This window comes from Nuphar pumila, chromosome 9 (genome assembly GCF_984573655.1).
Source record: "Nuphar pumila chromosome 9, dmNupPumi1.hap1.1, whole genome shotgun sequence".
Lineage (NCBI taxonomy): Eukaryota > Viridiplantae > Streptophyta > Magnoliopsida > Nymphaeales > Nymphaeaceae > Nuphar > Nuphar pumila.
In genome coordinates this window covers 27,605,271-27,631,561 of record NC_143257.1, presented here as the reverse complement: position 1 = coordinate 27,631,561, position 26,291 = coordinate 27,605,271, and the positions used below count along the sequence as shown (strand labels likewise).

General features: G+C 37.9%; 1 protein-coding gene across 6 annotated transcripts in view; it reads right to left on the bottom strand.

Moving 5' to 3' along the window:
• LOC149828524 (isochorismate synthase 2, chloroplastic-like) overlaps positions 1–26,291 on the bottom strand; it is a 239,968-nt gene that overhangs the window by 16,132 nt on the left and 197,545 nt on the right. The window contains exon 15 of one of the 6 annotated variants that reach the window (XM_090017630.1): positions 25,686–25,850. The exons of the other annotated variants lie outside the window; for them this stretch is intronic. Coding sequence (XP_089873756.1) covers positions 25,818–25,850 — 33 coding nt within the window. The 3' untranslated portion in view covers positions 25,686–25,817. Of the gene's footprint in view, positions 1–25,685; positions 25,851–26,291 lie in introns of those variants that run through there. 6 annotated transcript variants of the gene reach the window in all.

The window sequence follows — 26,291 nt, the reverse complement described above, 5'->3', positions numbered from 1 at the left end:
TTATTTCAAATGGATGTTAAAAGTGCTTTCTTAAATGGTTTTATAAATGAAGAAGTCTATGTAAAACAACCTCCAGGATTTGAAAATGAACAATACCCAGATCATGTTTTTAAACTCAAACGTGCTTTGTATGGTTTAAAACAAGCACCTCGTGCTTGGTACGAAAGACTTAAAACCTTTTTATTAAAAACTGGTTTTTCTGTTGGCAAAGCAGATTCTACACTATTTGTCAAAGTAGTGAATAATCATACCCTAATTGTTCAAATCTATGTCAACGACATCATCTTTGGATCTTCTAACAGCACTCTCTGTGAAGATTTTTCTAAGTCCATGCAGAAGGAATTCGAAATGAGTATGATGGGAGAACTCACCTACTTTCTTGGACTGCATATTAAGCAAACCAAGGATGGAGTTTTCATCAACCAATCTAAGTATGCTCATGAACTTCTGAAGAGGTTCAACATGAACTCAACTGCTTCAAAATCCACTCCTATGAGCACTACTACTGTGTTGGACAAAGATGAAGATGGTAAGACTGTTGATACAAAGGTATACCGAGGTATGATAGGATCACTTCTTTATTTAACTGCTAGCCGTCCAGATATAATGTTTAGTGTTTGCTTGTGTGCTACATTCCAGTCAAATCCAAAAGAATCACATCTTAAAGCTGTAAAAAGAATAATGAGATATTTAAAAGACACAGTTGATTTTGGATTATTCTATTCAAAATCCTCTATATTTGATCTAATCTCATACAGTGATGCTGACTTTGCTGGAAGTAAATCTGACAGAAAAAGCACAAGTGGAACATGTCACATGCTAGGGCACTCACTGGTATCATGGTTCAGTAAGAAACAGAATTGTGTATCATTATCAACTACTGAAGCCGAATACATTGCTGCTAGCCTAGCTTGTACTCAAGTTATCTGGATGAAACAAACATTAAAAGATTTTGGTTTAAATTTTGAAAATACAACTATTTTTTGTGATAATACAAGTGCTATAAACCTATCTAAGAATCCTATTTTACACTCACGAACTAAGCACATTCAAATAAGACACCACTTCTTAAGAGAACAAGTCTTAAACAACATAATTAAACTAGAATTCATACCCACTAATCTACAGTTAGCAGACATATTCACTAAACCATTAAAACATGAAGACTTCACACGAATTAGAAGGGAACTAGGAATATGCAAACTAAGTGACTTATAAATTGATTACACTTAATATAATACTTCTTATAAGTCTTGTTTAAATCGTATTTTAAATTGCTTTCCTTATTATCGTTTTTAGTTAGTCAAACTAAGTTTCCATATTCACGTATTCTTATAAGACACATTCTTTATGTCATTCAAACTTGTCATCTTTCAAGTACACATCCATTATAACTCCTTGTCCTATCTCCTTTCTCTCATATCCATAAGAACTAATTATATTAAAAACCATCATAACAATGTTCACATCACTCTACTCCTTTATTATTTTTGTCCTTTTATAAAAACTTTTCTTACGACAAATGGTCCTACTTAGTTTATGAGAACTTATTACTCTTCATTAGTTAAAATCGAATGACTATTTAGTTCCTTTAAAAGATCTAGTTGCTATATTCTCACGTAAATTATTTTTTTTACTATATCATATGTTATATCATAGCCCTACAAACTATCTATTATCATCTCTTTCATATACATATTAAGCCTCCATTCTTGTCAACTCTTGTTTTAACCTAACCCTGTCGAGTTTCTTTAAGAATATAAATAATAATTCATATCAATCATAACCTCATGTCTTTCATCAACTTTTTTTATTACTTCTTTATCCTTCACAAAAATCCATATATGTCATCTCACCTCTCTCTATGACAACTCACATTTATTACTCTTCATTCATAAATATTTCTTTGTCTCCTCATTTCATCTCTCGAATACGTTTTTTTTATTATACATTTTTGAATCCGACTCCTACATGTCTATTCTTATTTTTTAACTCTTTCTCCTTTTTTGTCTCATCATCTCTCTCACCACTAGTCTAAGTCCAAATATGTCCTTCTCATATCCACGTATACTCTTAAAAAATTACAAATATTAATCATAAAACATTTTTTTTTAAAATGTTATATCTTTCAAAGTACAACATCACATGATCACCCTATGACCTTTCTTTCCATCTGTGACCTTGTCTCTCTCTTATTGTATATCTCTCTAAAATCGAGAACCTTTATTTATTCTATCTTTACTTTATGTCATATCTAAATCAAGTAAATGTTGTCCTTTATTTTCTTTCTCTCCTCTCTAGATATCCACATCATCTTTTTTGTCTTTAACTCTCCATTCACGAATTTAGAATCCCTTCACATAGAATAACAAGTTGTCTGTCTTGTTAGGCCATTATTCTAAAAGATCAATCATTTTGTTATTCAACATGACACCCCATACTCTATTAATGGGTTCTCTCACTAGTCGATAAACTCACCCATAGTAAAATCTATATATTTCAATAACTATGTCCTCCTCAATCTAATATAATACACTATCCTCAAACATTGATTTGATTTGTCATTCACAAGTCTATTAACTTACTCCTCACGGATTTCCTTATTTGACTAAAATCTAAAAATTACTCACTTCCAATGTCATTCATTTCATATCAACAATTATTTTCTTCCTTCTATTTAATCAATTGGTTCATCTCTTACCATTCAATTCGAACTTTTCTATCCTTATACAAACTTTCTCTCGGTTCTAGCTCCTTTCTCTCCTAGTGATTTATTTTCAAGGCATTCGATAATGGCTTCCTCCTCTACCAATGTGATCACCTCCGCAGATCTAAGATACCCCGACCTTATTCACCACTTTCAGTACATTAGCACCTTGCCAATTCAAACTGGCAAACTAGTCAACTTCGACGCCTTCACATCCTTTGATCTCCATACCTCTCTTCAAGATTTTGTTCCCATCTTAGGAACGACTAACTCCACGACCTACTATCCTCATCTCATCAAAATTTTCTATACCAACCTCTCTGTAGACCGTGACCACACCACCATTACATCCATGGTACATGGAAAACTCATCTCCTTCAATATCTCTCAACTAGGCTGCATTCTAAACCTTTCCTCCTATGGCATTGAGCTTCCTAACATAGTTCCGATAGATCGAACTATGTTTAAGAAAGTCCTTCTCTCCACTCGCTGCACCCATTTCCCATGGCATACGAGCAATCTCAAACCTCATGCTCTAATCCTCTCACACATCCTCTCATCCAATGTCTTTCCAAAGCTTCCTTCCAAGGGTTTCGTAGCAAACGAAATCTCCCTTCTCCTATATGCAATCTTCTGCAACTTTCCCATCAACTGGTCCAATATCATTTTCAATAACATGATCAATTTTCGGGCCTTCCACTCTCTTCCTTTCGGGTACTTCATCACCCATATCCTTCAGCACTTCCAGGTCCCTCTCCACCAAGACATCATTCACCGGTCTGATCATGCTTTCGATGACTCATACCTCCCTGAGGAAGGGTCCCCTCGAGATCACTCTGACGCTGAAAGCACCAGTGAAGTTGATCCCCCCGCAAGCTCTGACCCCGACATCTTCTCTACCCTCGTCGACATCCAAAATACCCAGGCTCTACTTCTCAGGAATCAAGCCTCTCTGCAACAAGCCTTTGACTCCTTGACAATGGGCCAAGATTCACGTCGCCGTCGCCGCAAGCTCAATACCACTGACTCTGACTAAGACTCATTTTTTATTATATTTGGTCTGTAATAACTTTTCAATACTTTCGGTCTGTAATAATTTTTTTTCTTACTCTGATCCCTCCTTTTTGTCCATGACAAAGGGGGAGAAAACCTGTCTCCATTATTGGAAAAATATTCTCTCTTTAAACATTATTTCACCTTTTTTTTATCATATTATTATTTCTATGCATAATGTCTTTTTGACAGGGGGAGCATATTTTGTCATCATCAAAAAGGGGGAGAATGTTGAGAAACTCGGTTTTGATGTCACATAATATGATACACTGTCTTATTTGATTTTGTATGATATGATAATATGTTCTCTTGAAATAATGTTATATTATGACTGAATATGTTTTGCCTTAAATCTAACGAGTATTTGATGCAAGGATATCTCACCCAATAAGGATGGAGACTTCCTGTTCAAGTACAACTATGGTGCAATCATACTCCTTGAAGAAAAAGCTTGATGAGCCATGCTTTCCTAAAGTTCAAATGAAGAAATCGGCTACCTCAAGATGAAGATTTTTTCTTCTTTAGAGTCACATGTAACAGAACCTTCAGGAACTTGCATATTGCATATTACATACTCATTCATACATACTATATCATAAAAGTATACGATAGTTTCAAAAAGGTTCTTTTTTGAAAACCAATAAGTGTACCTTCTTACAAACTTTTATGAAAATAATATTTTGTCATATAATAATTGTACTTTCTTACAACCTTTTATGAAAAAGACTTTTTGTCATATAATCATTGTACCTTATATTATATACAAGACAACATGAAAAAAGGAATGTAGGAAAAAGACAAAAACATAAAATCGACTACATAAGAAAAACAAATAAAATATGTTTTTGAAAAGACCTTAGTTATCTTCTCTAAAGAAATGTTTTCTTAACACAAGAAAAAGACAAAAACATAAATCGGCTACACATAAGAAAAACAAATAAAATATGGTTTTAAAAGGACTCTAGTTACCTTTTTCTTTAGAATGTCGACTTACTTGAAGTCATCATTCTCTCTAGTTACCTTTTTTCATAACCATAGAATGTCGACTTACTTGAAGTCATCATTCTCTCTACAAAGCATTAAATGCCTTCTGTAACAAATCCTTTCTAAATATCCTTCCCAAAGAATGTCGACCTTCTTTTTGGTCCTCATTCTCTCTGGAGACTTTGAAATACACTTGACATGACTATGTACAAATAAATATCTCAAAGCACTCATAGTACTTACACTCATTTAAAGTAAAGAAGTACTAATGTACCTCAAATCATTAATTAGAATAAAGACAAAACTACAACCCAACGTTCAAATGTACTATTGTAAGAAATAGACTTTTTACATAAAATATGTATTACCTAAAACAATACAACGACTAGTGTACCCTCTATTTCACCTTTATGGAAAAAGGCATTCTCGATCTTCTCTAAAAGATATTTTTGAAATGACATAACATTTCACATTTCAAAAAGTTACAATTCCAAAATGTAACGACTACTTTTTAAAGGCTATATAAATACACTCAAATAAACTATTAAACAAGAGGAATGGAATAGACGTGGGAGCTTACAAAGAGAAAAAGTTCTATTCGTGATTTGAAAAGAGAGCCTTGAAAAAGAAAGAGAAAAAGAAAAAGGAAGAAAAGAGAAAAAGTCAAGTCCAGCTCTTTGACAAAGAGTATCCTCTGAGTGACAAACAGAACATTCTTAGAATCCTTCATTCGTGCATTCATATCATTCTGAAGGTTCTATAGGAAGTATTGTAACTCTGTTATTCACTGTATTCCTTCTTTGTTTAAAGAAGTAGACCTCTGTGAAAGAGAGTGTTGCCCTTCTCTGTTGAGAGAAGAAGACCTCTTGGGAAGAGGGTGTGCCCCTTCTCTGTTGAGAGAAGAAGACCTCTTGGGAAGAGGGTGTTGTACGATTTATCCGGTAACTCGGATGTTATAGTGGAATCTCAAGTGGTTTGCTTGGGGACTGGATGTAGGTCTGGATATTGACCGAACCAGTATAACTTCTGTGTTTTATGTGTTGTGCCTTATTGCTTAATTATTTTATTTTATCGATCATTATCATATTTCACTATTCACCCCCCCTCTAGTGGAATTTCATTTGGTATCAGAGCAGGTTTGCTGGTTTCGACGTAACAAGTCTTCCAGCACAAATGGCATCTACCTCTTATGCTCGTGGTATTGAAGGTCAACACGCATCTCGTCCTCCCTTCTTCAATGGCTCCAACTATGAATATTGGAAGTGCAGAATGGCTATCTTTCTCAAATCCATAGACTTTGCTGTATGGAAAATTGTTGAGCATCCATACACATCTCCATCCGCAGACTATAACTTATGGTCTGATGAAGAAAAGAAAATGGCAAACCTAAATGCAAAGGCTATGAATGCCTTATATTGTGCCATTGATCAGAATGAATTCAACAGAATATCTATATGTGAATCTGCATATGACATTTGGCATTCTTTGGAGGTTATTCATGAAGGAACCAACAAAGTAAAAGAAGCCAAAATATCATCTCTTGTTAGAAAATATGAGTTGTTCAAAATAAACAAAGATGAACCCATCACAGAGATGTTTACCAGATTCACCAACATCACCAATGATCTGAAATCTCTGGGTGTAACATACTCCCAGACTGAAAAGGTGAAGAAAATCTTGAGATCTCTCACAACTGATTGGGAGAAAAAGACTACTGCTATTGAAGAAGCTCAAGATTTATCTAAACTTACATTGGACGACTTAATAGGCAATCTTATGGCCTATGAAGTCCACATGAAAGAAAGAAGGGAAGAAGAGCAACCAGTAAAGAAAACTCTAGCTTTCCCAGCTCTATCTGAGAATGAAGACTCAGATAAAGAATCAGAAATTGCGCTACTTACCAGAAAATTCCAGCGCTTCATGAGAAGGAACCGGCTTCCAAACAGGCACAAGGAAAGAAAAGATCTTAAAGAAGATCCCATGTGCTTTCAGTGTAATAAGCCAGGCCACTTAAAACGTGACTGTCCACTTCTCAAAAGAAAGTCCAAGACTGAGGAACCAAAGAAGAGGTTCTTCAAGAAAAAGGCTCTGCATGCTCAATGGGATGATTCAGAACCATCCACTAGTGAAGAGTCAAGTGATGATGAAGCCGAAACTGCAAATATGTGCTTCATGGCAAACGAAAGTTCGGTAAGTGAAATCTCTGATTTTTCCTTTGAAGAACTTCTAGATGCTTTTCAAGATCTATTTGAAGAATCTAGAAAATTGAGTTTCAAAAATAAAGTTTTAAAATCTGAAAATTTAAAGCTTTCTCAAGAGAATAAAAAACTCAGCAGTGAAAATTCTGAGTTAAAAAAGAAAAATCTTTTACTTATATCTGAAATTTCTTCTACTAGCTCCAAAACTAAAAATATGCAAGTAGAAATTTCAGAGCTAAAAAGTAAAACTGAGAACCTCATGAAAACGGTTTTCAAGTTTACTAAAGGTAAAGAGAACTTGGATAAACTCTTATCCTCTCAGAAGGTCTCCTTTTACAAGAATGGGATTGGCTATTCTCATTTCAAAAAACCTTCTTGTATAAATCAAAAGACCACGTTTGTGAAAAGTTCATCTGAACCAAATAAGGAGTATTATATTGATAATCTTTTTAACTCCTCTAAAGAGAGACAAACCCAAATCCAAATGGATATGGGTTCCAAAGTCTAACAAAAAAGGACCCGATTGGGTACCAAAAAGAAGATTTACTTAATGTTTTGCAGGCTCCAAAAAAGAAGAACAGATGGATACTAGATAGTGGATGTTCAAAGCTCATGACAGGACATCCAGACCTTTTTGCTGTTCTTCATCATAAAGAAGGAGGAACCGTCACCTTTGGAGATAACAACAAAGGTTTGATAATTGGTATTGGAAATATTGGTAACATAAACAAACCTCTTATCAAAGACGTTCTCCTTGTTAAAGGCTTAAAACATAACCTACTAAGTATCAGTCAAATGTGTGACACAAATGAAAACATCATCCTAAAAGGTATAAGAAAGAATAATATATATGAACTATACCTAGAAAACATCACAAAACATTGCCTCATAGCTAATAATGACACTCAACATCTATGGCACATGAGAATGGGCCATGTCAACTCTAAATACATGTCTAAACTAGATAAAGATAAGTTAGTACGTGGGTTACCCAACATATCTTTTAAAAAGGATTATTTTTGTGATGCATGTCAATTAGGAAAATTGTCAAAATCTTCTTTCAAATCAAAAAATGTCATTTCAAGTAAAAGACCTTTAGAGCTTCTCCACTTGGACCTCTTTGGTCCTTCTAGGGTAGCTAGCCTTAATCAAAATAGATATGCTTTTGTCATTGTAGATGATTACTCAAGATTTACTTGGGTAATATTTTTGAAAAACAAAAGTGACACGTTTTGTCAGTTTGAAATCTTATGTAAAAAATTACAAAACGAAAAATCGTGTTCTATTGTTAAAATCCGTAGTGACCATGGAGGAGAATTTGAAAATGAACTCTTTGAAAATTTTTGTAACTTGCATGGTATTTCTCATAACTTTGCCTTTCCTAGAGCTGCACCTCAAAATGGTGTAGTAGAAAGAAAGAATAGAACCCTTCAGGAATCTGCCAGGACTATGCTCCAACACAATAATCTTGCAAAATCTTTTTGGGCAGAAGCTGTTAATACTGCATGCTACATAACAAATAGAGTTCTCATTAGACCCTTATTAAATAAAACTCCCTATGAACTATTCTATGACAGAACTCCAGGAATAGACTACTTCAAAGTCTTTGGATGTAAATGCTTTATCCTAAACACAAAAGATAGCCTGGATAAGTTTGATGCTAAATCTGTTGAAGGCATATTCTTAGGATATTCAAGTCATAGTAAAGATACAGAGTTTTCAATAAGTGTCATAATACTATTGAAGAATCTATGCATGTTAGTTTTTGTGAATCTATTGATCAATCTGTTCATATACAAACTAATGATGATGATGTTGAAAGTACAGATTTATTTTTAGATAACACAACTAAGTCTAATGAAGATGATCACCAAAGAACCTTTGTCGATATCAAAGATCATCCTCAAAAGCAGATTTTGGGAGAACTAACAAAGGGGGTTCAAACTAGAGCTCAGCTAGAACGGATTGCAAACATGGCATTCATTTCTCAACTTGAACCAAAGAAGATTGATGAAGCCATCATTGATGAGTTCTGGATGCTAGCCATGACTGAAGAACTGAATCAATTCCAAAGAAATGATGTTTGGGATCTTGTGCCGAGACCAAAGGATCATCCAATCATTGGGACAAGATGGATCTTCAGAAACAAGCTAAACGAAACAGGTAATGTTATAAGAAACAAGGCCAGACTAGTAGCTCAAGGATACAACCAGGAAGAAGGTATTGACTTTGATGAAACATTTGCTCCTGTTGCTAGACTTGAATCTATTAGAATGCTCTTAGCATATGCAAGCTATATGGATTTTAAATTATTTCAAATGGATGTTAAAAGTGCTTTCTTAAATGGTTTTATAAATGAAGAAGTCTATGTAAAACAACCTCCAGGATTTGAAAATGAACAATACCCAGATCATGTTTTTAAACTCAAACGTGCTTTGTATGGTTTAAAACAAGCACCTCGTGCTTGGTACGAAAGACTTAAAACCTTTTTATTAAAAACTGGTTTTTCTGTTGGCAAAGCAGATTCTACACTATTTGTCAAAGTAGTGAATAATCATACCCTAATTGTTCAAATCTATGTCAACGACATCATCTTTGGATCTTCTAACAGCACTCTCTGTGAAGATTTTTCTAAGTCCATGCAGAAGGAATTCGAAATGAGTATGATGGGAGAACTCACCTACTTTCTTGGACTGCATATTAAGCAAACCAAGGATGGAGTTTTCATCAACCAATCTAAGTATGCTCATGAACTTCTGAAGAGGTTCAACATGAACTCAACTGCTTCAAAATCCACTCCTATGAGCACTACTACTGTGTTGGACAAAGATGAAGATGGTAAGACTGTTGATACAAAGGTATACCGAGGTATGATAGGATCACTTCTTTATTTAACTGCTAGCCGTCCAGATATAATGTTTAGTGTTTGCTTGTGTGCTACATTCCAGTCAAATCCAAAAGAATCACATCTTAAAGCTGTAAAAAGAATAATGAGATATTTAAAAGACACAGTTGATTTTGGATTATTCTATTCAAAATCCTCTATATTTGATCTAATCTCATACAGTGATGCTGACTTTGCTGGAAGTAAATCTGACAGAAAAAGCACAAGTGGAACATGTCACATGCTAGGGCACTCACTGGTATCATGGTTCAGTAAGAAACAGAATTGTGTATCATTATCAACTACTGAAGCCGAATACATTGCTGCTAGCCTAGCTTGTACTCAAGTTATCTGGATGAAACAAACATTAAAAGATTTTGGTTTAAATTTTGAAAATACAACTATTTTTTGTGATAATACAAGTGCTATAAACCTATCTAAGAATCCTATTTTACACTCACGAACTAAGCACATTCAAATAAGACACCACTTCTTAAGAGAACAAGTCTTAAACAACATAATTAAACTAGAATTCATACCCACTAATCTACAGTTAGCAGACATATTCACTAAACCATTAAAACATGAAGACTTCACACGAATTAGAAGGGAACTAGGAATATGCAAACTAAGTGACTTATAAATTGATTACACTTAATATAATACTTCTTATAAGTCTTGTTTAAATCGTATTTTAAATTGCTTTCCTTATTATCGTTTTTAGTTAGTCAAACTAAGTTTCCATATTCACGTATTCTTATAAGACACATTCTTTATGTCATTCAAACTTGTCATCTTTCAAGTACACATCCATTATAACTCCTTGTCCTATCTCCTTTCTCTCATATCCATAAGAACTAATTATATTAAAAACCATCATAACAATGTTCACATCACTCTACTCCTTTATTATTTTTGTCCTTTTATAAAAACTTTTCTTACGACAAATGGTCCTACTTAGTTTATGAGAACTTATTACTCTTCATTAGTTAAAATCGAATGACTATTTAGTTCCTTTAAAAGATCTAGTTGCTATATTCTCACGTAAATTATTTTTTTTACTATATCATATGTTATATCATAGCCCTACAAACTATCTATTATCATCTCTTTCATATACATATTAAGCCTCCATTCTTGTCAACTCTTGTTTTAACCTAACCCTGTCGAGTTTCTTTAAGAATATAAATAATAATTCATATCAATCATAACCTCATGTCTTTCATCAACTTTTTTTATTACTTCTTTATCCTTCACAAAAATCCATATATGTCATCTCACCTCTCTCTATGACAACTCACATTTATTACTCTTCATTCATAAATATTTCTTTGTCTCCTCATTTCATCTCTCGAATACGTTTTTTTTATTATACATTTTTGAATCCGACTCCTACATGTCTATTCTTATTTTTTAACTCTTTCTCCTTTTTTGTCTCATCATCTCTCTCACCACTAGTCTAAGTCCAAATATGTCCTTCTCATATCCACGTATACTCTTAAAAAATTACAAATATTAATCATAAAACATTTTTTTTTAAAATGTTATATCTTTCAAAGTACAACATCACATGATCACCCTATGACCTTTCTTTCCATCTGTGACCTTGTCTCTCTCTTATTGTATATCTCTCTAAAATCGAGAACCTTTATTTATTCTATCTTTACTTTATGTCATATCTAAATCAAGTAAATGTTGTCCTTTATTTTCTTTCTCTCCTCTCTAGATATCCACATCATCTTTTTTATGTCTTTAACTCTCCATTCACGAATTTAGAATCCCTTCACATAGAATAACAAGTTGTCTGTCTTGTTAGGCCATTATTCTAAAAGATCAATCATTTTGTTATTCAACATGACACCCCATACTCTATTAATGGGTTCTCTCACTAGTCGATAAACTCACCCATAGTAAAATCTATATATTTCAATAACTATGTCCTCCTCAATCTAATATAATACACTATCCTCAAACATTGATTTGATTTGTCATTCACAAGTCTATTAACTTACTCCTCACGGATTTCCTTATTTGACTAAAATCTAAAAATTACTCACTTCCAATGTCATTCATTTCATATCAACAATTATTTTCTTCCTTCTATTTAATCAATTGGTTCATCTCTTACCATTCAATTCGAACTTTTCTATCCTTATACAAACTTTCTCTCGGTTCTAGCTCCTTTCTCTCCTAGTGATTTATTTTCAAGGCATTCGATAATGGCTTCCTCCTCTACCAATGTGATCACCTCCGCAGATCTAAGATACCCCGACCTTATTCACCACTTTCAGTACATTAGCACCTTGCCAATTCAAACTGGCAAACTAGTCAACTTCGACGCCTTCACATCCTTTGATCTCCATACCTCTCTTCAAGATTTTGTTCCCATCTTAGGAACGACTAACTCCACGACCTACTATCCTCATCTCATCAAAATTTTCTATACCAACCTCTCTGTAGACCGTGACCACACCACCATTACATCCATGGTACATGGAAAACTCATCTCCTTCAATATCTCTCAACTAGGCTGCATTCTAAACCTTTCCTCCTATGGCATTGAGCTTCCTAACATAGTTCCGATAGATCGAACTATGTTTAAGAAAGTCCTTCTCTCCACTCGCTGCACCCATTTCCCATGGCATACGAGCAATCTCAAACCTCATGCTCTAATCCTCTCACACATCCTCTCATCTAATGTCTTTCCAAAGCTTCCTTCCAAGGGTTTCGTAGCAAACGAAATCTCCCTTCTCCTATATGCAATCTTCTGCAACTTTCCCATCAACTGGTCCAATATCATTTTCAATAACATGATCAATTTTCGGGCCTTCCACTCTCTTCCTTTCGGGTACTTCATCACCCATATCCTTCAGCACTTCCAGGTCCCTCTCCACCAAGACATCATTCACCGGTCTGATCATGCTTTCGATGACTCATACCTCCCTGAGGAAGGGTCCCCTCGAGATCACTCTGACGCTGAAAGCACCAGTGAAGCTGATCCCCCCGCAAGCTCTGACCCCGACATCTTCTCTACCCTCGTCGACATCCAAAATACCCAGGCTCTACTTCTCAGGAATCAAGCCTCTCTGCAACAAGCCTTTGACTCCTTGACAATGGGCCAAGATTCACGTCGCCGTCGCCGCAAGCTCAATACCACTGACTCTGACTAAGACTCATTTTTTATTATATTTGGTCTGTAATAACTTTTCAATACTTTCGGTCTGTAATAATTTTTTTTCTTACTCTGATCCCTCCTTTTTGTCCATGACAAAGGGGGAGAAAACCTGTCTCCATTATTGGAAAAATATTCTCTCTTTAAACATTATTTCACCTTTTTTTTATCATATTATTATTTCTATGCATAATGTCTTTTTGACAGGGGGAGCATATTTTGTCATCATCAAAAAGGGGGAGAATGTTGAGAAACTCGGTTTTGATGTCACATAATATGATACACTGTCTTATTTGATTTTGTATGATATGATAATATGTTCTCTTGAAATAATGTTATATTATGACTGAATATGTTTTGCCTTAAATCTAACGAGTATTTGATGCAAGGATATCTCACCCAATAAGGATGGAGACTTCCTGTTCAAGTACAACTATGGTGCAATCATACTCCTTGAAGAAAAAGCTTGATGAGCCATGCTTTCCTAAAGTTCAAATGAAGAAATCGGCTACCTCAAGATGAAGATTTTTTCTTCTTTAGAGTCACATGTAACAGAACCTTCAGGAACTTGCATATTGCATATTACATACTCATTCATACATACTATATCATAAAAGTATACGATAGTTTCAAAAAGGTTCTTTTTTGAAAACCAATAAGTGTACCTTCTTACAAACTTTTATGAAAATAATATTTTGTCATATAATAATTGTACTTTCTTACAACCTTTTATGAAAAAGACTTTTTGTCATATAATCATTGTACCTTATATTATATACAAGACAACATGAAAAAAGGAATGTAGGAAAAAGACAAAAACATAAAATCGACTACATAAGAAAAACAAATAAAATATGTTTTTGAAAAGACCTTAGTTATCTTCTCTAAAGAAATGTTTTCTTAACACAAGAAAAAGACAAAAACATAAATCGGCTACACATAAGAAAAACAAATAAAATATGGTTTTAAAAGGACTCTAGTTACCTTTTTCTTTAGAATGTCGACTTACTTGAAGTCATCATTCTCTCTAGTTACCTTTTTTCATAACCATAGAATGTCGACTTACTTGAAGTCATCATTCTCTCTACAAAGCATTAAATGCCTTCTGTAACAAATCCTTTCTAAATATCCTTCCCAAAGAATGTCGACCTTCTTTTTGGTCCCCATTCTCTCTGGAGACTTTGAAATACACTACATAAAGAATACACTTGACATGACTATGTACAAATAAATATCTCAAAGCACTCATAGTACTTACACTCATTTAAAGTAAAGAAGTACTAATGTACCTCAAATCATTAATTAGAATAAAGACAAAATTACAACCCAACGTTCAAATGTACTATTGTAAGAAATAGACTTTTTACATAAAATATGTATTACCTAAAACAATACAACGACTAGTGTACCCTCTATTTCACCTTTATGGAAAAAGGCATTCTCGATCTTCTCTAAAAGATATTTTTGAAATGACATAACATTTCACATTTTAAAAAGTTACAATTCCAAAATGTAACGACTACTTTTTAAAGGCTATATAAACACACTCAAATAAACTATTAAACAAGAGGAATGGAATAGACGTGGGAGCTTACAAAGAGAAAAAGTTCTATTTATGATTTGAAAAGAGAGCCTTGAAAAAGAAAGAGAAAAAGAAAAAGGAAGAAAAGAGAAAAAGTCAAGTCCAGCTCTTTGACAAAGAGTATCCTCTGAGTGACAAACAGAACATTCTTAAAATCCTTCATTCGTGCATTCATATCATTCTGAAGGTTCTATAGGAAGTATTGTAACTCTGTTATTCACTGTATTCCTTCTTTCTTTAAAGAAGTAGACCTCTGTGAAAGAGAGTGTTGCCCTTCTCTGTTGAGAGAAGAAGACCTCTTGGGAAGAGGGCGTGCCCCTTCTCTGTTGAGAGAAGAAGACCTCTTGGGAAGAGGGTGTTGTACTATTTATCCGGTAACTCGGATGTTATAGTGGAATCTCAAGTGGTTTGCTTGGGGACTGGATGAAGGTCTGGATATTGACCGAACTAGTATAACTTCTGTGTTTTATGTGTTGTGCCTTATTGCTTAATTATTTTATTTTATCGATCATTATCATATTTCACTATTCACCCCCCCTCTAGTGGAATTTCAGTAACAGGGAGTAGGGAGGATTCTCGACCCCTCCCCTGTTGTAAAAGGAAGCAGGGAGGGGATTGACCCCCTCCCCTGCCGTAACAGGGAGCAGGGAGGGTGCTCGACCCCTCCCCTGTTGTTCGAGGTACCGAGGAACAGGGAGGACGCTCGACCCTCCCTGTGGAAAATGGAAGCAAAGGCAAGGGGCGGAGCCCCCTGCCTGTCAAAGGAGTAGCAGAGCGAGAGAGAGACGGGAAGGCATGGCAGGGGCCACTGGCCTCCTTCCGGCGAACGCAGAGAAAGAGGGAGAGAAAAGAAAACCGAAAGAAGAAAGAGGAAAAGGGTGCGTACCTAGAGGTCGCCGACGTGCATGTGTCGCCGAAGGCCGCTGCTTGGCAAAAGCAAGGAGAGTGGGAGAGGCGGTGGGTTGTTAGGGGGTCTCCGACGAGCCGACAAGAGAGAGAAAGAGTCGGGGGCGAGAGAGAGTGCAGAGAGAAATGAGAGAGTGAGAGGGGAAAGGGGGTTTCTATTTAAAACCCCTCCCCTGCCTCGCTGTCTTTAGTAGTTGGGTCCGGGTCGACCCCGGGTCCGGATCCGACCTGAATCCAAGTTTTTTTTTTGGGGTTTCACATCCTATCCTCCTTAAAATAATTTCATCCGCGAAATTTCTATTGCATTCATTGGTCAAAATACAAGTTAGTGCATTTTTCCCTGATATCTGACTCAGGCTTCCATGTATATTCATTTATTCCATGGTGTTACCAACGTACTTTTACAAGAGAAATCGGTTTTTATCTGAGCACTTGGTTTCGACGATCAACAATTGCCACAGGTCTTTCCTCGAACGTCAAGTCTTTTTGGATGTCCACATCATCGTAATGAATGATGTGTGATGGGTCGTGAACGTATCTTCTCAGCATAAATACGTGGAAGACGTTGTGGATCTGATTGTACTGAGGCGGCAGCGCAACACGGTAAGCTGCCTCATCAATCCGATCCAGGATCTCAAATGGTCCGACGAATTGGGGACTCAGCTTTCCCTTCTTCTCGAACCAAAAAACGCTCTTTTTAAGAGATACCTTAACAAAAACCATATCTCCTATTGAGAAAACGAGCTCTCGACGTCGACGATCGGTGATTTTCTAGAATCCCATCTGCTATCGTGGTATCTACATGCCTCGCATAACTCGATACCAGCCTCGATAGACGGGATACGGGTTTCTCAACAGAACCCCCGCTAAGAAGTTCGCTCAAGTCAACTTTGCAGGACTGCTCGCTCGAAAAGCTAGGATCCCTGCTAGAGATCCCTCTACTTAGACAAGGATGTATCGCTAAGCTCCTGACTCAACTCTTGTCACAAGAGGGTGAGCGGTAAATGTCTCTTGCACCCTCCACGAGGATGCCTTTATAGCACATGCAATGAGCGAAAACCTGACCGTCATCTGCAATGGCAAGACATTAACGAAACATTTGCAAAAGCAGGAGCTTGAGCGCAAAGCGCGACGACAAAGTAAAGAGTGTAAGCAGGAGTGAAAACGCAAAGCCTGGGCGCAAAGAGCGACGACAAAGTAAAGACGATAAGCACGAATGCAAACGCAAACCCTGGGCGCAAAGCGCGATGGCAAAGTAAAGACCGAAAGCAGGAATGCGTGAGTGAAGCATAGGCGCAAAGCGCGACGGCAAAGGAAAGATATGACAAAAAGTAAAGGACAAGGATCGTGAAACCGCGTCCTTGAGTTAAATGCATACTCGTATAAATATATATATGCATATATATTTATTTAATTATCCTTTTTAGTTAATTGAACTCAATTCAATTATCCAAGTCCTTCGTGCAATCTCCCCCTACCTTGGGGAGTTGCAAGCTTGCTGGCGCCTGCAAGTGTAAACGATTGACGGCTCGGGTCGCGGAGTGCGAGCGGGATCTGTCGTACGAGCTGCAAAAGCGAGACTTAGCAAGCTAACACTAAAAATAGAAGATCAGGGGCATTGTCGCTGACCTGACGTGAAGGAAGCAGAGGCAGGGCATCATCGTGCGCTTGCGCACCATACGCATGGTATATTAATGAAACACATGTTGTATATTTCTCATTAATGGCATCCTTGTAATAGCTCTGATATTACAAGGATAGTTGTATATCTGCTTCATATATATAAAGGTTAGGGCTTGGAGGTCGAGCTATTGAATGTCGCCCCAGCCATTGTGTTTCTCTCTCTCTCTCTGTAACGCCCCGAAATTTAACCCAAATTTTTAGGGATTTTTTTTTTCCAAGCGGAAACAACTAATAATTCTCGGGTTAAGCATTTCAGAACGATACAGTAAGGTAAAAGCAAACCACACCATTTATTTCCACTTCAATAATAATAAAATCCAACATCAGAGTTTTCACATTTAGTCTCAAAACAAAAATCTCAATCTAAAAGTAAGCAGAACCGCCAGGGAACAAATGGATCAAGTCTCGGTCAGCGCCTCATCCCGCATCGCTCATAGAACTACTCTTCTCCTGAAAATAATAGAAATTATAGGAATTAGACTACCACGTCTAAGTAGGAAAACTGTAATTATTCTTGCAAGTAGATCATGTGTCAAGTGTGATGTGGGTGTCGTGTTTGAATTACAGTCTAAACATAACCACATAAGGATTTCGATGCAATAGCAATCATAGACATATATCTGAATAGAAAGGTAGATGATGTAACAGTTTATACTTAAGCACAAAAAGCATTTTACTCAACTACAACAATTAAACAAGGTATTAAGCAATTAAAGCAGAACTTACACTAACATGAATAACATCTATATAAAGTCCATAATATGAACTAAATTAACTACTATGCGCACAGTTTAGGATGTGGTTTTATCATAAGCACCGAATATAAAGCATGATAAAAAGTAAACAGTTGTCTCTTTAATGACTCCAACACAGTGATACCTAACTGTTCTAGTTAATATTTATCTTTTCTTATCCTGCGGGTACACACGGGCCAAGGCAACCATCACAGAAGAGGACGTTCGGGGGTATATTATTCAAAGTTGTTTTATTAACCCGAACATTCTAACTGTGACTGAAATCCCAAGGGAGCGGCCAGTGACCGAGAGAAACTCCCAAAGGCCAAAACCCAACCAGGATGCATCCCGAATTTCTGCAGAAGAACATGGAACTACCACCTAGGACATATTGGTAGTCTGGGTCCCCCAACTCCGAGGACTGGGACCAACGAGTCACTTTAGCTCGAAACTAAAATTATGTCCCCGGAGTGTTGTACCACTTACCCTCTCCAAGGTAAGCCCGAATCTGAGTGAGTAAATCTTTTCATTTAGTTAACCTTTCAGGGTGTAGGAGCATTTTTCCCCAAACCTGCTACTACCACAGTCGTAGATTTCCAACCTTAGTCATTTCTCCCCAGTGTATGAATCAACCCCATCATTTTCCATGTTGTTTTCATAAACTCACTCAGGGTGTTCCGGTGCCTTTAAACCAGTCAAGCACAAGAGTTAATATTTTAATTTTCTTACCAAAATAATTGAATCAAACCACGTACCTTCATTAGGTATCTAACCCATATCGCCCATTGAGCAAGGTTTCCCAACCAAACCCCTAGTAAAAAGGGATAACCATGAATTACTTAATCATTTGCCCATTTAGGTTACCACTAGATTATTTCCTTTTAATTCAGAATGCTCCAAGGAAAAGAAATTCACATACTCTGAATACGGCAATATACAATGTCAATACATAACATTTCTTTGATATGTCTCACTCATTTTCTACATTAAGAGATCAAGGAATTGTCTTAAGACTTTAAAACTATCATTGGTGTACAACTGCTACTCTAAGGCGGAAGTTGGAATGTAAGAGAACTTACAGTTTTATGTGGAATCTAAGCCAAAAATCACAAAGACTGTAAACCCATTCAGCCTATTTCAGTAATACAAACACAGAAATTTCGTGCACAAGAGAAGTGACAACTAGGTATTATTCAGCTAGCATATTGAAATTCTAAAATCCAACATGAACCACTCAGCCATTCTACTGTATCCCACAAGTTAACTAAGTGATGCACAACACGCTGGGTTACACAGAAAATAAAAGACAGAACCAGAATTCATTCAGCCGCATGAACTAAACACATTTTTTTTTTCCAGTTCAGCCATCATACAACATATACATCAAACAATGGTTTCAGCCATTCTACTGCATTTTACAGGATTATTAAGTATTAAACCGCATGTCGTATTATGCAGAATCAACAAAAAGAAACAGCTACTTGACCTATACCAGACTCAAACATGAAATACATTGGTGGTAACGGATCAAGCATCGGCTCTTTTGCATGAAATTACCAGAAGTATTAATTCTGTTACGGGGAATTTTCTAAAAACATAAAACACCAAATTTCATATTCAACACAAGGGATTTGCACAGCATAAATTCTAAAATTCATGAGAATATAGTCCCAGCCAAGTCATGCAGTCCCAAAGGTTATATACGACGCTAAATCATAAATTTACAGGAATGTATATATATTTATATGTATATATACATATATCAGAAATATCAGAGGAATGTGTATACAACTGAAATCACGAATTTCAATAAGGTAGATCAAATAATCATGAAATTCCAAAAGACATACACAGGTAATAACCCATAAAAGAAAAATTTTAGAACAGGATTAGATCACGATTTCCCCTAAACTGCATAAAAAGTCTCTCTTCTTACGAAACTGTGGCACACGGACAGTCCCCTCTTTCTCTTCTTTTTTTTTTTCCATAATAATCTGAAACCCCCCACACACATACTCGATCCCTAAAAACAGAAATCCGAAACCCCCAAATTAAAAATTTGGGGTTTTCGGTTTGGGGTGACAGACAACCCCAATAGGAGATTTTTTTTTTTCATTTACTACTCGACAGTTTGGGTTTTGGACAACCCATATCCCACCCGATCCATGCTCGACCTGAACAAAATTTTTTACAGAAACCCTACCATTATCCGGCGAGGGTGTTGCGGCATCCACTGGAGGGGTCGGTCGGCCTGGACAGCACCACCACCGGAGAGGTTGGTTGCGTCTCCTGACACGGCTTCAAACAGCAAGCCCGAGCTCGGGGGAGGGGAATCCGAGGGTTAGAGAGCGAAGAGAAAGAAAGAGTGGGATTGAGAGAGAAAGAGGTTCGGGGGTCCCCTTTTGTAGGAGGGTGGCCACCCGAAAAGGAAGGAAGCTCCTTCCCCCGGCGGCTGCGATCTCCCCCAACTCCCAAACTCCTTGCGTGTTAGGGTTCCATTGAACCCTAACAGGTGATTTATCGGGGGAGGGGTTTTTCCCCCCTTTTGTTTTTTTTTTTTTTTTTTTCTTTTTATCGGGTTGCCCCTCCTTTTTAACCCTGTTCCTGTTTTCCCTTTTTACAGGGTGTGGGTCGGGTCCGGGTCCGACCCGCGACCCGCACTCGGGATCCAACCACGTGTTGGATCCGGGTCTTATTTAAAGATGTGGACCCATAGTTGGGTCCAAATCCCACCTAATAATCTATTTATATATATATATATATATATTATTTATTTTCTTATTTACGTATATATAGATATTTAATAGGTTTATATGTATAAGGGTATCACTTAAGTATGGTTCTGGATCCGAAACTTGGATCCGTGCCCAATTCAACCTATTTTACGCATAAAACATTAAAATTTTTAATGGAAAAAATTGCACTTATTACATTCTTTCCCCCTTAAAGAAATTTCGTCCTCGAAATTTACCTGTGGTTGCTTACTCGAAAAGGTTGGGGTACTTCTCCCGCATATTAGCCTCCGGTTCCCACGTGCTTTCATCGATGCCATGGTGTTGCCATCTCACCTTGACGAGAGGAATGGTCTTTGATCTCAAGACACGCTCGCTTCGTTCCAATATCTCTACTGGTTTTTCTCCTATCGTTAGGTCTTCCCTTATATCTACGTCCTCATACTGGATGACATGTGACGGGTCTTGAAGATATTTTCTTAACATAGATACATGGAATACGTTATGTATCTGAGCATACTGGGGAGGTAGGGCTATACGATAGGCCGTTTCTCCAATCCGTTCCAAAATCTCAAAAGGTCCGACATATCTGGGACTCAATTTTCCTTTCTTACCAAAACGAAACACACTTTTGGTGGGTGATACTTTCACAAAGACCCTATCCCCCACATCAAAAGTGAGTTCCCTACGCCTTTGATCTGCATAACTCTTTTGTCGACTCTGGGCTGTGAGCAGTCTATCTCTTATCATCTTGATCTGTTGGGTGTAATGTTGTAACACGATTGGTGATTCTATCGACCGTTCTCCAATTTCGTCCCAATACACCGGCGATCTACAGGGTCTTCCATACAGAGCTTCGAAAGGAGCCATGCCGATACTCGCATGGTAACTATTATTGTAGGCATATTCGGCTAACACAACATGCTTGTCCCACTCACCTTTCCAATCCAGCATACATGCTCGCAGCATATCTTCTAGTGTCTGGATAATCCTCTCTGATTGTCCGTCAGTCTGGGGATGAAAAGCAGTACTCAGCTTCAGTTTCGTACCCAAGGCCTGTTGCAACTGACCCCAAAACCGAGAAGTAAATCGAGGATCTCGATCTGAGATAATAGAAACTGGTACTCCATGCAGTCGAACAACCTCTCTGATGTATAAGTCTGCTAAGCTCTCGAGGGATTGATTTATTCGTATGGGTAGAAAGTGAGCCGATTTGGTCAATCGATCCACTATTACCCATATAGCGTCATGTTGTTTCCGTGTTTTGGGCAAACCCACCACGAAGTCCATGGTGATTTCTTCCCATTTCCACTGTGGAATCTCCATTTGCTGCATCATCCCACCAGGTTTCTGATGTTCTACCTTGACTTGCTGACAAGTCAAACACTTCGAGACATAACTTGCGACCTCACGCTTCATTCCATTCCACCAATACCCTCGTTGTAAATCTTTAAACATTTTCGTGCCTCCTGGGTGTATGGTGTATTTGGACCTATGTGCTTCCCCCAATAGTTCTTCCTTCAACTTGGGATCACTAGGGACCCAAAGTCGCTTTTTCATCCAAATACTGCCATCTTCCTTGAGTGAGAAATGTGACTTCCCTTGTTGGGCTAGTGACTTCAATTCCTCATATTGGGGATCCTCTTTCTGACCTTCAATAATCTTTGTAAGGATCTCCGGGTGAGCAGACAAATTAGATAATTTAATACTTCCCACTACCTCAGCGAATGGTTTCCAATCAATGAATTCCTCCACCAAATTCCACCCTTTTGTCAAAAGACTAGACAAACTGCAACCAGCTTTTCGGCTGAGAGAGTCAGCTACCACATTTGCCTTTCCTGGGTGATAGGAAATGGTAAAATCGTAATCCTTTATAAACTCCAACCATCGTCGTTGTCGCATGTTCAACTCTTTCTGAGAAAACAGGTACTTGAGACTTTTGTGATCAGTAAATACCTCGAATTGTTCCCCATACAGGTAATGTCGCCATATTTTCAACGCGAACACCACGGCTGCCAATTCGAGATCATGAGTTGGGTAGTTTCGTTCATGAGTCTTTAATTGGCGAGAGGCATAAGCTATCACCTTACCATTTTGCATTAAAACACATCCCAACCCAGTACCTGATGCGTCGGAGTAGACCACAAAACCACCATGACCTGAAGGTAAAGCCAACACTGGTGCGGTGGTAAGCTTCTTCTTTAAGATTTGGAAACTCTCCTCACACTTATCCGTCCATTCGAACTTGATTCCTTTCCTCAGGAGCTTGGTCATGGGCATAGCAATCCGTGAAAAGTCCTGAATGAATCTTCTATAATAGCCTGCTAGTCCCAGAAAACTCCTGATATCACTGATATTCTTCGGTTGACCCCAATTTAATACAGCTTCAACCTTAGCCGGGTCTACAGCGACTCCGTCTCGCGATATGACATGACCCAATAACATGACCTTCTCGAGCCAGAATTCGCACTTGGAGAATTTGGCGAACAACTGGTGTTCCTTGAGAGTCCCCAATACGATCCTCAAATGTTCACGATGTTGCTCTATGCTTTCTGAGTATATGAGTATATCATCAATAAAGACAATTACAAACGTATCCAAGTATGCTCTGAATACTCGATTCATCAAGTCCATGAATGCTGCGGGAGCATTTGTCAGTCCGAATGGCATAACTACGAACTCGTAATGACCGTACCTTGTTCTAAAGGCTGTCTTAGGAATATCATCGTCCTTGATCCGAAGTTGGTGATAACCAGATCTAAGATCGATTTTTGAAAACACCTTAGCCCTTTGCAATTGGTCGAACAAGTCTTCAATGCGAGGTAGGGGATACTTATTTTTTACTGTTGCTTGATTCAACATCCGATAGTCTATACACAACCTCATAGAACCATCTTTCTTCTTTACAAAAAGAACTGGTGCTCCCCATGGTGACACGCTCGGTCTAATGAAACCTTGCTCCATCAACTCCTGGAGTTGTTTCTTCAGCTCCTCCAACTCTACTGGGGCCATACGATAAGGCGCTTTCGAGATCGGTGTCGTCCCAGGCACCAACTCGATATGAAAATCCACCTCACGCGGTGGAGGTAGTCCAGGCAACTCATCCGGAAACACTTCCGGGAATTCTCGAACCACTTCAAGTTCTTCTAATGGTGTGACTTTCGACTCGCAGGAGAATACATTTACTAGGAATGCTCGGCACCCCTGTCGCATATACTTCTGAACCTTTAATATCGATACAATTCGGCCCTTCACTGTAGGTCTAGAGAGTCGAAACTCAACCTTTGGCAATCCTGGTCGGGACGAAACCACTTTCCCTTGTCGACAGAGAACGTTGGCATAATGTTCATATAACCAATCCATCCCCAAAATGACATCATATTCAGTCATATCGAGCAAGATTAGGTCAGCAGGTAAGTTTTGTCCTTCCAGTACAATTATGACATCAGGGATGTAGTTTACACATATCGAATTATATCCTATCGGGTTGTACACATATAATTCATGTTTCAGAGATTCAGTATGTGCACCAAGTAACTTTGCAAATTCTACGGATATGAACGAATGTGTAGCACCACAGTCAAATAGAACAAGTGCAGCACAGCCATTGACAAATACAGTACCTTGTACCAGATTTCCTTTCTCCAATTCTTCCGCAGTGGTGGCATATACTCGTCCCGGCACCCTCTTCTGTGCATTTTGCTGCGGTGTTTGCTGCGGCTGAGATGGTTGGTGTTGCTGTCCTCCCCCGGCATTACGTTTCTGCATATCCGCCATCTTCTTGTGGCACTGACGGGCATAGTGACCCATCTTTCCACAGTAAAGACATGCTCCTGTGTCTCTAGGGCAAGGTTGTCCATAGTGGGACCGGTTGCACTTCTGGCACACCCGATTTTGTCCTTGTTGCTGCGGAGGACGATTTCCACCGTTGTACTTCTGCTTCTTGTAAGGTGGCTGGTACTTCTTACCACCGTGGTGCTGAGGCGGACCGGCTACCCGCTTCCCCGGTGTGTCCTTTTGACTCTTCCTTGATCGCTCCCATTCCTCGTTCAGCATAGTAGCCACTTCAATGGCTTGTGCGAGGGTGGATGGCAGATTTATCATCACTCGTGGTCGCAATCCGTCCTTGAGTCCGCGGACATACCTAGTTGCTCTGGCTTTATCATTCGCGAACAAATTTGGGCAATAACGCTCCAAGGTCCGAAATTTGGTAGTGTATTCCACCAAATTCATATTTCCTTGTGTAAGCTCCAAGAACTCCTGATGCTTCTGATCACGAGCGTACTGGGGGAAATATGTCTCGAGAAATGTTCGTTTGAAATCTTCCCATGGAATAGTATCCACTCCAGCAAAGTGGATGGTGCGGGTTGTGTCCCACCATTTCTGTGCATCTTCCGTCAAGCGGTAGGTGCCGAAGTCCGTTTGCTTATCATCAGGAACGGACAGAACCCGAAAAGCTCGTTCTGTCTCGGCAATCCAACTCTCAGCTAATTCAGGATCAGCCTTGCCTGAGAAGGTAGGCGGGTTCAACTTCAAGAACTTCTCATAGGTGATTGTGTTCGTATTATGCCTTTCACTTATGGCTGCGGCTAACTCCTCCTGATGGCGCATTTGAGTGTCCATGGTTTGAGCCAGATTACCGAGAGTTTCCATCACGAAACCCCTTTGGTCCTGCCATTCGTTCGCCGTGCTCGAACTAGCTTGGGATCGACGATACATCTAATAATCATTTCAATACACACAGTTTTACTATCTTTGAATTATAGTGTCCATAAAATCATCACAAGTATATATCTAAACTTATATAGAAAACAATGCAATTATCAAGCCTAATAAAGTAAGAATGATAAAAATATACTCACAGAGCGATCTCAGGATGTGGCATGACCGTGATCCTTGATTTATTGTTCCCAGGCTCTGATACCATAACTGAAACGCCCCGAAATTTAACCCAAATTTTTAGGGATTTTTTTTCTTTTTCAAGCGGAAACAACTAATAATTCTCGGGTTAAGCATTTCAGAACGATACAGTAAGGTAAAAGCAAACCACACCATTTATTTCCACTTCAATAATAATAAAATCCAACATCAGAGTTTTCACATTTAGTCTCAAAACAAAAATCTCAATCTGAAAGTAAGCAGAACCGCCAGGGAACAAATGGATCAAGTCTCGGTCAGCGCCTCATCCCGCATCGCTCATAGAACTACTCTTCTCCTGAAAATAATAGAAATTATAGGAATTAGACTACCACGTCTAAGTAGGAAAACTGTAATTATTCTTGCAAGTAGATCATGTGTCAAGTGTGATGTGGGTGTCGTGTTTGAATTACAGTCTAAACATAACCACATAAGGATTTCGATGCAATAGCAATCATAGACATATATCTGAATAGAAAGGTAGATGATGTAACAGTTTATACTTAAGCACAAAAAGCATTTTACTCAACTACAACAATTAAACAAGGTATTAAGCAATTAAAGCAGAACTTACACTAACATGAATAACATCTATATAAAGTCCATAATATGAACTAAATTAACTACTATGCGCACAGTTTAGGATGTGGTTTTATCATAAGCACCGAATATAAAGCATGATAAAAAGTAAACAGTTGTCTCTTTAATGACTCCAACACAGTGATACCTAACTGTTCTA